The sequence below is a fragment of the Schistocerca cancellata genome, chromosome 8 (genome assembly GCF_023864275.1).
Source record: "Schistocerca cancellata isolate TAMUIC-IGC-003103 chromosome 8, iqSchCanc2.1, whole genome shotgun sequence".
Classification (NCBI taxonomy): domain Eukaryota; kingdom Metazoa; phylum Arthropoda; class Insecta; order Orthoptera; family Acrididae; genus Schistocerca; species Schistocerca cancellata.
The window spans coordinates 459,966,214-459,981,890 of record NC_064633.1 but is presented as its reverse complement, the minus strand read 5'-3'; the positions used below and the strand labels follow the sequence as shown (position 1 = coordinate 459,981,890).

The window sequence follows — 15,677 nt, the reverse complement described above, 5'->3', positions numbered from 1 at the left end:
TTGATAGTGGACTGCTCGCGATGTGCCGCTGCGGCAGCAGTATGGAGACGGCCACAAAACAAGCTGGTTGTTAACACTGTCCAGTATATGGGCTGTAAGTGGATAATGCATGAAGTGCCTAGTTCAGTGTGACCTCTAGTATCGTAGACTATTCCAAACTTCTGTTGAACAGTGTAAAACAATGTCTTAGCATCAAATTTCAACGAAAATCGTTACAGGTGAGCGGACATGGTGTTAAGGGTATGACACCGAAACAAAACCTCAATTTAGACAGAACTAGTATGCATCATCATGACCGAAAAAACAAATGAGAGCCAATGTGAAAAGAAGGTTATGTTACTTTTTCTGCGCTTTTGCAGTTGTAAGGTCACCGATCTCTCAACCCGCGTTATATAGTACATCATGAATGCGTTCCTGCAGTAATCAGCATTACTAAGAGCAAGTAGTGAAACTATTGCTTGAGGTCCTACACAAGTAGAACTTGCCCATTTTTTAGCACTCAAAGGCTTGGCTCCTTCCCCATGACAAAGCTCTATACCTGACAGCAATCAGTGGCAGGCGGATTAAAAAAGAAAGAAAATGACAACGCTTTACCGTCCATCTTAGTGTCCTTATCTGCCACTAGGGACATTTTTCATTCTCCCTTGAAAGTTAAAGGACATAAATGACAAGCGTTACCATGACATATAAAATGATGTAAGGAAAATCGTGTAACATGATACAAAGTGTACTAAAACAGGGAGTCCTTCCCGACGCTTCCTTAGGGACAACTTGTCAGATTTTTAAAAGTAGTCGGTAAGCTACAGTTGAGGCATCTAACAAGAAGCCCCTCTGCCCACAGAAGGAATTCTAGTTTCTTTCATTCACCTTTCGTACAGCTGTTCATGTCACTATGCTAAAAAGTTTGAAATCACCAGGAATAGCGAAGTGAGTAGCTCATTTACTATGGGAAATATGACAGAAGCTCTACTCAAAATTGCAACAGTACCGCCACTAACTATCGCTGTATCGATTCAGATGAGCATATTACACGTAGAGGAAGATGAGATCAATAAAATTCGAGAAAATTGGGGAATAGGTCAAACGCGTGAAAATAAATTATGATGGCGTTCACAAACGACTCATCAGCGTTGTTATTAGTATCTTTACCCACGTAGTCGTGCCAACAGAAAATTTAAGTAGATGTGGAAGACAATAATAAAATGAGGGAATTGGGGAATACGTCAAACACGTAAATGATAAAAGATGATGATGATGATGAGATTCACGAAGGAGACGATAGTCTCTCCACCTACACAATCAGCGTTCCAATAGAAATGTTTTGGGAGTGAAGGACTGTGACGGTGTCCTGAAAAATGACTTAAGGAGGACAGTGAAAGGAGAGCATTGATAAAAGAAGTTGTAGGACAGACACAGGTGAAATCACAGCGGCTGGTACAAGTGCGCTGGTAAAGGCTTCCCCAGATCAATAGGTGGGGCAGAAACCGCTCCCTGCGATTCCTTCCCCCTTCCTCTTCTGCAGTGACAACAGGAACCAAAGAGGGTAGCATAAAGAAGAAAAGCCATTCAGTGTGTTGTGGGTGATAAGGAATACATATAGATACCAAGTACAGGAAGATAAGATTTGGTGTTTATGTCCGCCCAGGCAGCTTGGGCAAAACAGCCGACTACTGAAATGAAGTCTTTGATTCAATTTAACGACTTTTCTGTAGGAAGGTTACAACATAGGCTTCTTTCGTCTCATCGTCAGCGGGAACTGACTTAGGTCAATTTGAGACTGGGCATACCTCAATGGTGTGGTGACTGTCAGGATAGCTCACAAAAATGCACTAGCCTAGTTCTGAAGCCATGTCTGATTATAAGGAGAGGCGGGCGCCGCGTGGAGTGGCCGCGTGGTTTGAGGCGCCAATCACGGCCTGCGCGGCCCCTCCCGCCGGAGGTTCGAACCCTCCCTCGGGCATGTGTGTGTGTGTGTGTGTGTGTGTGTGTGTGTGTGTGTGTGTGTGTGTGTGTGTGTGTTGTCCTTAGCATAAGTTAGTTTAAGTAGTGTGTAAGTCTAGGGACCGATGATCTCAGCAGTTAGTCCTTTAGGAATTTACACACTTTTGAACATTTTTGAGAGGCGGACAGTACCGATCGGCATTTCTTACAGGAACGTTGTATCATTCGGAGTTTTGTTAGGAAAAGTAGAAGTTACAGATTCAAAGGCATCGGAAGTATTTTTTAGTTACAGACTGAAAAAAGAAAAAAATTCTAGGAGTGAGGAAGGCACTACAGACTGAAGTACGTAATATACGAAGTCTGTTCGTGTGGGCACACTTACCTTGCTACCGGGAAGGAGTAAAGAAATCAATGTGGGAGACTGGAAGACATGAGGATTTCAAAATTCATGTATAACTTGTGGGTGGCAGCAGTTTTAAAGACTGAAGCTCATAGATGATCTCATTAAGGGGAAAAACCACATTAAGAGGTTCAAAAAATCCGATTTTTTTAATAGCATAAATCGTTAGCTTAACTATCCAAGAATAGGCTGTCAAAATATCAAAGCGAAATTCGCATTCGTTTACATTTTATGAGCATAGAACAGAGTGCACCCCGATGTACAGAAGGGAATTCTTCCAATATATGAAGATTTATTAATTACCTCCTAAACACTTGCACTCGGGACTAAAAGTCGTAGAATTGGCATCGTATGTAGCAGTGGACTTATTCAATGAAGGAAATTCATCTCTTCTGATGGTCATGAACGAGGCAGGATTCGTAGTAGACACGCAAAACTTCAATTATGTCGAACAAATGGAAAACCAGCGCGTGAGCCGGCAGAACCGACGTAGTTCATTGGAATCGAAGGAAGGCCGGAAAGCACTGCTGCAATCGCAAAACGAAGCCTATGAGGAAGGAGGAGGATTACTATATGGTGCTCAAATCGCAGATACATCGGTAAACATTTTACATTTTTAACTTCCTTGAATTTCTATTTTCCGAGAATTTATTTTTCAAACGCGGTTACCTCGAAATGACATTTTTCTCATTTGCGTACAGTCTAACTCAAAAAGCATAGAACTTACCGTTATGAAAATTGATAGTACGATTCTTTATAAAATTACGAATTATATGAACCAACTTATCAGATGATATCATGATTTTAACGGTATTTTTCTTTGCATAATTAGAGAAAGAATCGTAAAAATCTAAATTACTCCAACGCCAGCAAAATTTTTAATTTTCTTTATTTTCGCCTGCACTGAGGTTCATTTCCTTAGACAATGAGTTATCAATGTAAAATCAAAACCTTTTTGATTTCAGATGAAAACCGGAATGGTTACACTGCACGCAATTGGAGAACTATACTCACAAAATTCAGCGGACATCACAGCGTAACTTTGTTATTTTTGGTTGAAATTATTCAAAAAAAATTCACAAAAACTGTTCGAAATTTGAATGACATGATGTCAAAATTTGATTAAATTCTAATTAATTCTTCCCACCCCAAAAAATCTGTGTCAAACAGCCTCCTAATGTGGTTTCCCCCCTTAATCTCTGCCTTGACTAACATCAGCCGGTTCATCATAGCTACTATAATCATTGACTTCTTTAAGAATCTGAACATTATTCATCGTTGAGCAAAGAATACAGGAAATATGCGTAATGTCAGATGAGAGATGTGCCGCTATTGTTTAGAAAGCTAGAGTTGATGGACGTAGCAGATAATCAGTTCTATATTTGATACTTCTGACCTAAGCATAATAATATCAATTGAATACATTCAGAATCTATAGTTCCTCGGCAAGATAAGTTGAGTTTCAAGAAAGCAAAAAATGTTTGCAGTGAAGTCATTTTGAATTATAGTTCAGTCATTTAGAGCCATTGACAACACATTAGCCTCAGTCGGAAGGATTAAGATGCCAAAGAACTTGGCAACAATGAGTCGTTTTAGTATAGGCAGAAGTGTAACGTAATATATGACGTAGCCAATATAAACAAAAACGAAAAGTCAAGAGAAATAAGAAAATTGTAGTACGGGATGTTGTACAAAATTACCGTTGTGATCTCTAAGCAAACCTCAGAAGCGAATGTGCACGCTGTAAATATCGTTTTCAGCAGTAATGAAGCACAGCAGAATTAATTTACTAAGACTGTGCTCAGCAGAAAATACGAGTCCCATGGTTTAGCGTTGTAACTAAATTACCGGTACGCTATGTGGTTGAAGCAGTGATACAGCAGTATCAAGCAGAGTTCACGGACAAAAAACTTTTGTTTATATTTACGAAAATACAGAAGAGAATTTAACTGAACTGAGAACATTGTGGAAGGAATAGCAATAAAGAAAAGCACTTTGGACTTCTTGAAAAAGAAACATGTTAAAAATTTTGTACGACACGGTACTCCAACGAAGTATGCGCCACAATGAATCATTCTCGTCGTTTCCGTGCATCTGGAGTAAGTCCCTATGGCATGGTAAGTTAACGGTTCTCTTCAAAAACCATTCCTCCATACGCCCCGTGGGAGAAGCTCTGATTGTACTAATCTGAGGTCGTAGGAGGAAACATCAGTGACGGCGAAAATTTTCATCAGGCGTTGAGGCACGCTGAGATAGCCTAGTGACCAAAAGAAATACATTTTTTTAAAAATGGCTATGGCGACTGGTCACTAAAAGCTATAAATCCAGTTTGGAATACTGGTCCAGTACAAATTTTCGCTTTTCATGACACATTCACGAGACAAAATTTTATTTCAGGTTTTAATAAGATTAGGACTGATCAAATGTGGTTTCAGTCAGCAGCTTTCTCATTCCAATACACTTCTTAATTCGAACATATCACATGTCTATCCTTTTTCATTGAAGTAATCAAACGTATATCATTCACTGATTTCTTAGCAGCTATGTAGTCTGACTGTGAACGTTATCAGTCAAAGCATATACAAAATGCGTGCCTCCGTTCCGAAGACGTAGGCTTCCTCGTGATAATCGGCGTCGTTGCCCGTATGAGGTTCATGCAGGCGTATCGAAGGCTTCTGTGCTTTCCGAGACGTGCGCGCCATCTAGCGACTGCAGCGTGAGCTACGTAACTTCACAATCCTCCGCCAGAGGTCACTCGGAACCAGGAGAGAAATCCATGTCTTACTCTATTACCGGGTTCGAGTGCTTCATATCGAAAGCGAGGAGGAGGAGGAGGAGGAGGAGGAAGAAGAAGAAGAAAGGAGGAGGAGGAAGAGGGAAGGGGGCGTCCCGCCGACATCGAAGTCATTACCGACGAAGCACAAGCTCGGATTAAGGAAGGATGGAGAAGAAAAGCGTCCGTGCCCTTTCGAAGAAACATCCCGGCGTTTGACTTATCCGATTTAGGAAAATCACGTAAAATATAACAACAGCGGGATGCGGGTTTGAACAGTTGCCCTTTCGAATGCGATTTCATTATGCTAACCACTGCGCCAACTCATACGGAAAGCAAGCTTTACGCTTAAGGACGTGCTCAATCTCTGCAACGGATAGATTAACTAGACTAGGTTTATAGCACCAATGCACAGCTTGGTGCCATACGAAATGAGTTATATGCATTTGTCCTTTAATGTTTGGACACAAAATACGGTATTAAGAACTTCATTTTTTTCTTAACTGCTCCCACACTCACTATTAAAATAAAATGAATGCTTGAAAATAAAATCGGTAGAGTAGGATGTCTGCTATAGGACGCAAATTAACAAATTGTGGATAATGACGATGCATTTGACCTCTTCGAACAGAAATTAGAGCCCAGAAATGGTGCGCACATAGCTGAGTTCGTTTAACTGACTGTTAGTTACCATCTCTAATTTTTTACTATTTCAGGCCATCGCGGAGGACCTGAAAGTACAACTTCCACTGACGTCTACTATATTAGTGACAAAGAAACGCCATAGGATTTAAAGGTTTCCAGAAATAACTGCAACTAGTCGCCTTTTCCGAATCTTCAGTTTTTATTAACTGTGACTGGTTCGCCTAGCGAGTCATCAGATGGTACAAGTGTATTGACTGACTGGAGCGTCGTGGGGATCGTGTGGCTGCGACAAGATATAAAAACGAAACAAGCAATGGATGCGGCGAGAATTATTTACCTCATGAGACCGACTTCAAGGCATTACTTGCAGTTGCAAACATTCACTCTTTAATTTCTGGTGCACACGTTACTGCGGAACACATAATGGAATTAGATACTACGCTATTGATGGAATTGGACTGGTAGTGATCTCTAGCGACCGTCATAACGCCCGATGGGTGATCCGTTGTGATCAATGCGCCACCTCGGTCGGTGTTGAGAACTGAAGCTGAACACGGGTTGGAGGCGTGGACAGAGTATGAGCATCACGCACGACCATTTACCGGATGGCAGATTTGGAACACCTTTGTATAGTTGCGTGACAGACTGCGAGACAACTGCATTGCTAGGGAACAAAAGTTTCGCTGCGACAGTGAGACGCACTCGCTTCTCAGAAAATGTGCACGTGTTGCGGTAACATCGTGAAGCCCCTGTACCACTGCTTTACGCTGTTTCTATGAAGGAACAGACTCATGATGAAATTACCCCCCACCCCTCACCGTGTTGCGGTAACATCGTGAAGCCACTGTACCACTGCTTTACGCTGTTTCTATGAAGGAACAGACTCGTGATGAAATTACCCCCCACCCCTCACACACACACACACACACACACACACACACACACACACACACACACACACACACACACACACCACTAACCCGCATTCACACGTAAGTGTCTAGTAGAGGGTTAATCGAGCCACTTTCGGATTATTTCTTTACCGTTCCACTCTCTAACAGCACCTGGGAAAAAACTAACACTTAAGCTTTTCCGTGCGAGCACTGATTTATCTTGATTAAAACTGTCATTTCTTCCTGTTTAGGTCGGCGTCAAAAAACTATTTTCGCATTCGGAGGATGAAGTTGGTGATTGAAATTTCTTGAAAAGATCCAGCCGCAACGATAAACGCCTTTGTTTTAATGACTGCCACCCTAACTCGAATATCAAACCGTGAAACTATTTTCCCCGTTGTGAGATAACACAAAACCAGCTGCCCTTCTTTGCCGATGTCCTCCGTCAATCCGTCACACCGTGCAGCAATACTCCACGAGAGGAAGGAACATAGGGGCCTTAACCCAGTTGAATAAGGTTAGTGTCGGATATAGGTCATAGCTTTTTTTGGACGAACCACTCTGGGAAGGGAGAGAAAATTAATGACCATTCTAGGAATGAGATATTGGCAGTAAGTTATTTTCATGTATGGTGCTACAGTCATAAAATTAAAGGCCGATTCATTTTCCATCTTGACTTATTACGATTGCAGTAATTTAATTTCACACGATCAACTGTGGCACTTTCGAGGTCTTACTCATAACATGAGTGTATTTAAATGGCATATGATGATGTTACGAGTAAGCACTCTAAAATGGCACAATAGCAAAATCAGCTCATTGTGTGGAGAGTCTGACAACATATTATTTCCTCTCATATAAGACACTCGAAATGACGACCATCAATTCGACAAATAGAGGCTTCCCAACAATCATTCTTCCCACGTGCCATTCAGTGAAAGGGGGAGGAGGGGATCGGGACTATAAGCACCCTGCGCTAAATCCAGGTGAGTATAGAGGTAGAGTGGAAATACTCGTAAGGAAGGTGAAGTGTTGGCAGAAATGCCAACACCTTGTAGCTAGAGGAGGCCGAAATGCACGCGTGCAAAGCACACGCAGACTGGCGTGAGGTCTGGAACAGTTGAAGGAGTTGAGTCTAATAAATAAAGTACGAAGCTCCACAATTGGAGAACATCGGTCAGACGGTACAGGCATCCATAGATAAATTAGATGATACTGGCGCCTTGCTAGGTCGTAGCAATTGACGTAGCTGAAGGCTATGCTAACTATCGTCTCGGCAAATGAGAGCGTATTTGTCAGGGTAGCATCGCTAGCAAAGTCGGCTGTCCAACTGGGGCGAGTGCTAGGACGTCTCTCTAGACCTGCCGTGCGGCGGCGCTCGGTCTGCTATCACTGACAATGGCGACAAGCGGGTCCGACGTATACTAGCGGACCGCGGCCGATTTAAAAGCTACCACCTAGCAAGTGTGGTGTCTGGCGGTGACACCACAGAAGGAAAAGGAGGAAAACGGAATTATCTTAGAGATGTTAACCTGTTTTGTTCCTGCTTATTTATACTGATTACATTGAAGACACTGAAGAAAGAAACGAATTTATAGCATCTGTAGATTCAGGGAAAGCTTTCGACCGTATTAGCCAACGGCCTTGCCGCAGTGATAGCGCCGGTTCCCCTCAGATCACCGAAGTTGAGCGCTGTCGGGCTGGGCTAGCGTCCATCCGGTCTGCAGAGCGCTGTTGGCAAGAGGGGGTGCACTCAGCCCTTGTGTGGCAAACTGAGGGGCTACTTGATTGAGAAGTAGCGGTCTCGTAAACTGACGTACGGCCGCGAGAGCGGTGTGCTGACCACATGGCCCTCCATAGCGGCATCCAGTGACGCCTGTGGGCTGAGGATGACACGGCGGCCTGTCGGTACCGTTGGGACTTCGAGGCCTGTTCGGGGCGAGTTGAGTTTTAGTTTTCGACAATATTAATCAGAATAAACTATTTAAAATTCAGATGGTGGAAGAGATGAAATACATGTAGTGAAAGGTTGCCTACAACTCTAACTGAAATCAGACTGCAGTTACAATATACGAAGGACATGAATGGCAAGCAGCAGATAAGAGTGGATAAAGACATGCTTGTAGTCATTTCTACACTGTGCAAGCAGTAACGGAACTTGGGAGAAAGTTGGAAAGGGAATTAAAATTCAGGGAGAGGAAATAAGAACTTTGAGGTGTACTGATGACACTGTAGTAGTTGATGAATTTTGCTATTTGGGCAACAAAATAAATGTCGTGCATGTTTGAAAAATAAATTAACGTACGATATTAATTTCAGCCCCAGGAAGTTCGTTCTGAAGGCATTTGTCTGAAGTTTAACCGAGTACGAACATGAAACGTGAACGTTAAACTATTCAAACAAAAAGGAATCAGAAGCTTCCGAAATGTGGTGCTCAGTAAACGGTTACGCTGATTATTAATGAGTAGGTACTAAATGAAATTCTAGAGGGATGAAATTGGTGTGATAACGTGAGGAAAAGAGCGGATCAGTTGATGGGGCACAACCCGAGGGAGGGAAGTGTTGTGAGTAACACCCTTAAAAGGGGACCAAGCAAGTTCAGATGAGTGTTTGATGCAGTAGTTATGCGAAGATGAAGAGCCAAGTACAAAATAGATCAGCGTGGAGAGCTTCAAACCAACAACGATAACATAGTTACATTATTGAAAACGGCTTCTTGGAACATTCATTGCTTAGTGAAACAGACAAAATAATAACCTTCTGTTAATTTACAACCACGTTCAATTTTTTTGAGTGTGTTTCAACAAGTACCTCCGATACCTCGCAGATTATCGCATATATATCAACCAGTAAACCTCGGATTTCGTAAAGAATCAAACTACCATGTATAAAACAGTTTCAGGCGCCTGATAACTTTACAAATGAGTCAATGTGTTAAATATTTGACGTTAAGCATGTAAGCAAGAGAAAGTTTAGAAAATTAAGCTTATCGCGTTCAGTGCGCCATCAGTCCCATGGGACAGTGGACTCTTCGTTGTGGCGGCGTCAGCCCCTGGACTTGGCAGGGTAATTTTCGTAAATTTCTAGCTGCACTGCGACCGTCTGTTTTTGTGTTTGACTTTCATCATGAAATACAATATCCACCCACTTTATGCTCCTTTCCTTCCTTTGTTTGCACTGGTGTTTGCCGCTTGTTGTATCCTTACTGACTGGAGTTCCTTCAAGTGAATACCGTGTGAACGTCTCTGCCAATTATTTCCGAAATACTATGATTGACATTTCCTAACCCATCGCATCTTGGAATATATACAAAGCATTCAATACAGCGGTATTAAAAAAAAGATCAAATTCTATCTTTCTTAATGGACTGCTATATGCACTCATCTGATCAGAAAGATTAACAGTAATTTTTCCCTTATTATATGCAGTAACAACTTTTGGTTTTTGATAAAACCCTCTTTTGGTGGTCACGTTTTTCATTTCCGTTGGCGGAAACAAAACGTCTCTTTTGTCTTTCCATTTCAGAAGGTAATTTCTTGACCATTCTCTTTTTCAGTCAATTCCCCGCGTTTTAGTTTGCTGATTACAATTCTTTTGGGAATTGGCTTGCGATTTAGTCGACGAATAGTAACCAAATGTATGGTACTTTCTTCATCATGTACTTCCCCAGTGTAAATCAGAAAACTGTAGCAATATTCATCATCGCAGCACAATTGAAACATTTCGATGCTATATCTCAGTCTCTTTTGTTTCAAATATTGCCTGAATGTGATCCGTTCTTGGTACGGTTTTGAAGACTGGTTGATACATAGTATTTCGGCAGGATCACAATGTTTCCTTAAATTTTTATTCAGTTCATCGATGATGAACTGAACTTTTGAGAGAAGATCTGAAGCATCAACTTTCGTATTTTCTGTGAAATGGAGCATTCTCAACAGAATTTCGAAACGATTTCTGCTCATTACCTTTAGCAGGAATGTTTCAATAAACGTTGGATCTTGGAGCTAATATAAATATATGGATGGAAGTTTCACGAATTCCTTCCTCAAAATCAGTCCAAACAACGGCTTTATTTCATCCTTGTTTGTTGGCACCCATTATATATATTTGCTGAAATGTTCAAGTACATTATCTGTGACAAGAAGTCACTGACTTTGGCATCGTGGGCTCTCGTAAATTGGACTGGCTGCCCCGAGGTTCTTATCACGTGCTTTGATCCCTTACTGAAACATCAGACGGATGGCAACCGCAATACACGGTGACGTTCCCGTGGTACAAATAACGCACTCTACTAATCACTGTCTTCTTCTCGCGACATTTTTGCTACGATGGGTATCTGAGCTTTTTGAAAGTAGTCGCTGTGAAAACTAGTCCTTGCTTACGCAAGTGTGGCTTCTTATAACTGATAGTCTCTTGGAAGTTGTCTTGTTACCGGACAAGGCTTGTTTATAAGCAAAGTCAACAACCGTCAAGTGGTGTCCTCACATTTTCTTTGCTTTTTGCCAGCAGTTGCGATTTTCCACGGTAGCGCCTGTTTGTTAGGTGGCCAGCACGGCCCGCTCGTCAGCTGGGTTGCCGCCCTAGCAGGCGCATCAGCATGCGCCAGTTTATGCGATGACACACGCCAAGTGATCGCTGGCCCGCGGGACTGCCGCCTCAACGGGAAGCCCGGTTTAATCGGCTTCGCGCTCAACGTGTCAAACTTTGTAGGAAGTTTCTAAGTGCTCTCGTTATCGGACACTGGATGAGTATATTCTGGGTAATTTGCTCTCCGCTCGAAACAAAAGCCATTTTTTAATGCATATCAGTGTTTACGATGCCATACTTCTAAACCATATAATTTTGCAAGTGCATTCAATGTTATATTTGGATATTGTCTGCGAAATGTGTTGCAAATAGAGTCAGAGGTAAAGAAGTACTAAAGAAAAAAAGTCACATCTGATGCTGAAGTTTAACTGCATGAACAACAAAAATCTAGTAAGCGACGAACTTTTCTCCTTCCACCTTTCGTGGTCGGTGGCAGCGAGGAAAAAATTGGGGTTCTAACTTGTGCGATAATTCTTTTGTAAGTCTCTAAGCGCTGTCTTATTCAAATACTGGATAAATGTTCTCTGTGCATTTGTTCGCGTTTAGTTGCGCCGCCTCAGAACATGCACAATTTGTAACTGTAACACGTGTCTTGATGTGTTTAATCTTTCGGAAAATGTTATACCTCATAATGAGGTGATTAGGAGAGCATTTTAATTTTTTTTATTTCTGGAAATAAACATACGAAATAATAAAAATCAAATTTTTGTTGCCCCTAGAAGCCATTATAAAGGCAACCTGAAAGTCGGTTCAGGTTCCGGGTTCCGGGTTCCGTGATAGTCGCTTTGTAGTATACCAGGTAGTCACAATTAAAGTGCAGCTACTAACAGAGGCCCAGTAACGGCTGTAATTATCGTTTGGCAGCGAAACTTGGTAGATATGCTAATGCTTAACGTCGAACCGATTTAGGCTGGAAAAAATTTAGTTCCAATTTTTAGCTACCAGGCACAAATCTGGCGCTGTACATTGTATGACGCTATGACATCCAAGCTGTCATTTGACAAGCTATATTGTGAATGAACACTACGGCTATCGAGAAGAGAGACCGTGCGCTGATCGTGAAACTGTTTTATGTGAACGGAAGCAATTTCAGTGCTGTAGTGACAGACTATTACCGACTAAAATGCCTGAGACCCGATGTTATTTAATGGGTTACAGGAGCTAATAAATACTGATGAGCATGATGTGGCGCCTGGAAGAGGAAGGCGTCCTATCCCGGCGGAAGTTTAACGAGGTCGCTATTCCTGTAACTGACCATGCAAAGTTTACCCCGGGTAGTGCTAGTGCACCCCATACCATATCAACAGTACGGAAAACTTTGCGATTTGTTTTACATTGGTACCAGTACAAGATTCAGACGATGCAGCGATTGGAACATCATGATCCAGAGCACCGTTCTGAATTTACTCGTCGGTTTCTGGCACTGATCGAAGTTGATGACATGTGGCCGTGCAATATTCTGTGCAGTGACAAGGCACGTATTACACTATAGCGTGCAGTGAATACGCAGAACTGCGGTATTTGAGGTACTGTAAAACAGCGTGTTGTGCACGAAGACCAATTGCATTCTCCCTATCTTTATTCTGGTTCCGTCTTTGAATACAATGCACCCACAGGACCTGTACTGCGATGTTTGGACGTTATCGAGACATTCTGCTACAGCACGTGGGTCCTTATTTTGGAAGAGCACAGCTGTGTGGAAAACCTGTTTTTAGGTAAAATGGTTAATAATAAAATCAATATTATGCCTTTCTCACTTGTTTGACCATTTCCACCCACGTCCCTTTCCTAACCCATCACATATGGAAACATTTCTTTGCGTCTTTTCTTGGATTCGCAGTGCCAGATTTGCACCTGGTGGCCAAAATTGGAACTAATTTTTTTTCAGTGTTAGTGGATTTCTCGTTAACCCATTACCGTATCCACCAAGATTCGTTGCCATACGATAATTAAAGCCCCTAGAGGACGACCGTGAGTAGTAGCACTTCAGTTGTAACCATCTGGTAGATCTATTTTTATCCTTGTAGGACAGCCCGTAGCATCCTGTGCTTCAGGCGGTAAGATAAAATCGTAATGTTCCAACAGCCACTTGGCCAGTGATACTCACATCGGCGATCTCTATGCTGTTGACGAGCGGCTGTACAGCGGTCATGTAGTAGGTGTGGCCCAGCACGATCCACAGGATGGACAGCACACGCACCCCGTCGAAGGACTCGAAGCGGCCGCCCCCAGATCCGCCCCCGGCGTTGAAGAGGGTGTTCCAGGACGCGCGCAGCGAGAAGGCGCACGCCGCCCGCCGCCATCCTGTAACACACGCGCCAAACACACGTCCTCACACGGAGAAGTCGACATGCAATTACACTCTGTGCAAAACTGCTTCAGGATCTGAAACGTTGCACTTACGGGAACCTAGGTGGCGTCTAGCGAAAACCTAATGTCGGCCACAGCCACACACATCTGGTGCTCGTGAGACAAATTATGCGACGTAATGCTCAACATGTTTAATTGGAAACGTTTGTTGGCGGACCAGGTTATCTCTTTGCCCTCCTCGAAATGTTGCCTTCAACCAAAAGTATGATTTGGTGATTTTTGGTGCAATACATAAATGAAGTACATGGTAGAATTGCCAACAGCATGATTAGGGAACAGAGTTGTAAAGCTACCGTAGGCTTTTGGAAAAAACGACATTTTGTCCATGGAGTGAGTGATTGATTGTTTTGTAAAATTTTTTTGTTTATTTATAGACGCAGTCACATTCGTATGACACAGTCATAACCGGTTTCGGCCATACAATGACCATCTTCAGATTCTAAAAGCAGCATACACTGAACACAGGTTCATGCGTTGACAAAGCACCAACGTGTGTTCAGTGTATGCCGCTTTTAGAATCTGAAGACGGTCATTGTATGGCCGAAACCGGTTATGACTGTGTCATAAGAATGTGACTGCGTCTATAAATAAACAAAAAAATTTTACTACCGTAGGCCATCGTAGACTATCGTAACGAAGCATAATCTACGGTAGTTTTCATAGTTTGGTCAGTAAGTTCGCAGTCGCATTACCTGTAGATTAGGCGTGTTGCATATGTGTCAGGCGTTACCCCATTTCAATCGCTTTGTTTTCAGATGCGATCAGTGCCCTACTAGGTTCCCTCAGAAAGTGCAACCGGTCAACCGTCTCGAAACTGGATGTGAATATACCGGTACAAAGGGCCACGTAACCTGTGGAATATTTTTGTTCTACATTGTTATCCTCCTGTCTGTTACTTACAAATAAACATTATCAAAGAAAAATTTAATTGTCATTGTTCAGTTCAGTTTGTATTCCAAAACTTTTTATTTGTAACGTGAAAGAGAGGGACGTTGCGGTAAAAGTAAAAACAAATACAGCTTTATCCAATAGCACCAGAAAACGCAATTTCCTGAAAAACTGCAAAACAGAATATATCAAACGTCACTTGAATACTTTGTCAAGCTTATATAAAACATTTTCTGTTTCTGCTAAGCAATTACAACAGGAAATTCTTATCTTTGAAAATGATGAAAATTCTATTAGTACAAAATTACATTAATAATTATATAGACCTTTTGTGTTTATGCATGTAAAGTGTAGGCGTATCAAAAGTCATTGTTTTGGTTAAAGAAAGGTGCAGTAATAATTTTTTTTTACTCATGAAGAAAAATTTATATTTTATCATATAATGCACACTACGGACTAACACTGAACGATGTGCAGTTCTAATAGTGTGCAAGACAGACAAACAAACAAACAAGTCGTCCGCTTCCAGTTCCTCTCTCTCACACGTATTTTTGTGTCTTTTCTTACCAATGCTACCAATATTACGAGTAATTCTACCATTTACTATGTCATTTATGTACTGTACGAAAACCACCGAACAGTAATTTTGGTAGAGCGCAACTCTAGTATGGAAAGAACCATAAATGAATGTGTGAGAGAAGAAACTGGGAGCCAACGATTCCACGTAATTAGAAACGCACGTAGTTCAGTGTTACGAAACACTGCTGGAGGAAACACCGCTGCAGTCTGGTACTGACCTCGCGCTCGTTAGTATGCATTTTGTACGCCAAGAGTAGGAAGCTTCTACCGCATTTCCCCCTTTTCTTCCTTTTCTTTTGTTTTAAATAAGCGATATTATCGTCCTACATTCGCAACAGCACTGTGTCGTTCCCTCCAAACAGAGTTTTTGAAATTAGAGAATGTGGAGTTCGATGAAATTTGGACCATACATAGGAAGAACTGTTGCCGTATAGTACAGAAGGTAATCGAAAAGTAAACGCAATTAGACGAGCAGAAATGACACTTTTATTCAAAGATAGCAATTATACCTAAGTAGCTGCAATTCATGAAGGTTCCGTCGACTTTATAAAACGTGGGACAAGGTTGTTAACTGAGTGTGTGATCACCACAAAAGTCAGTG

General features: G+C 41.9%; 1 protein-coding gene across 1 annotated transcript in view; it reads right to left on the bottom strand.

The window, feature by feature from the left end:
* LOC126095629 (nose resistant to fluoxetine protein 6-like) overlaps positions 1 to 15,677 on the bottom strand; it is a 193,644-nt gene that overhangs the window by 55,185 nt on the left and 122,782 nt on the right. Inside the window, exon 6 of the mRNA XM_049910393.1 lies at positions 13,347 to 13,543. Coding sequence (XP_049766350.1) covers positions 13,347 to 13,543 — 197 coding nt within the window. The remainder of the gene's footprint in view (positions 1 to 13,346; positions 13,544 to 15,677) is intronic.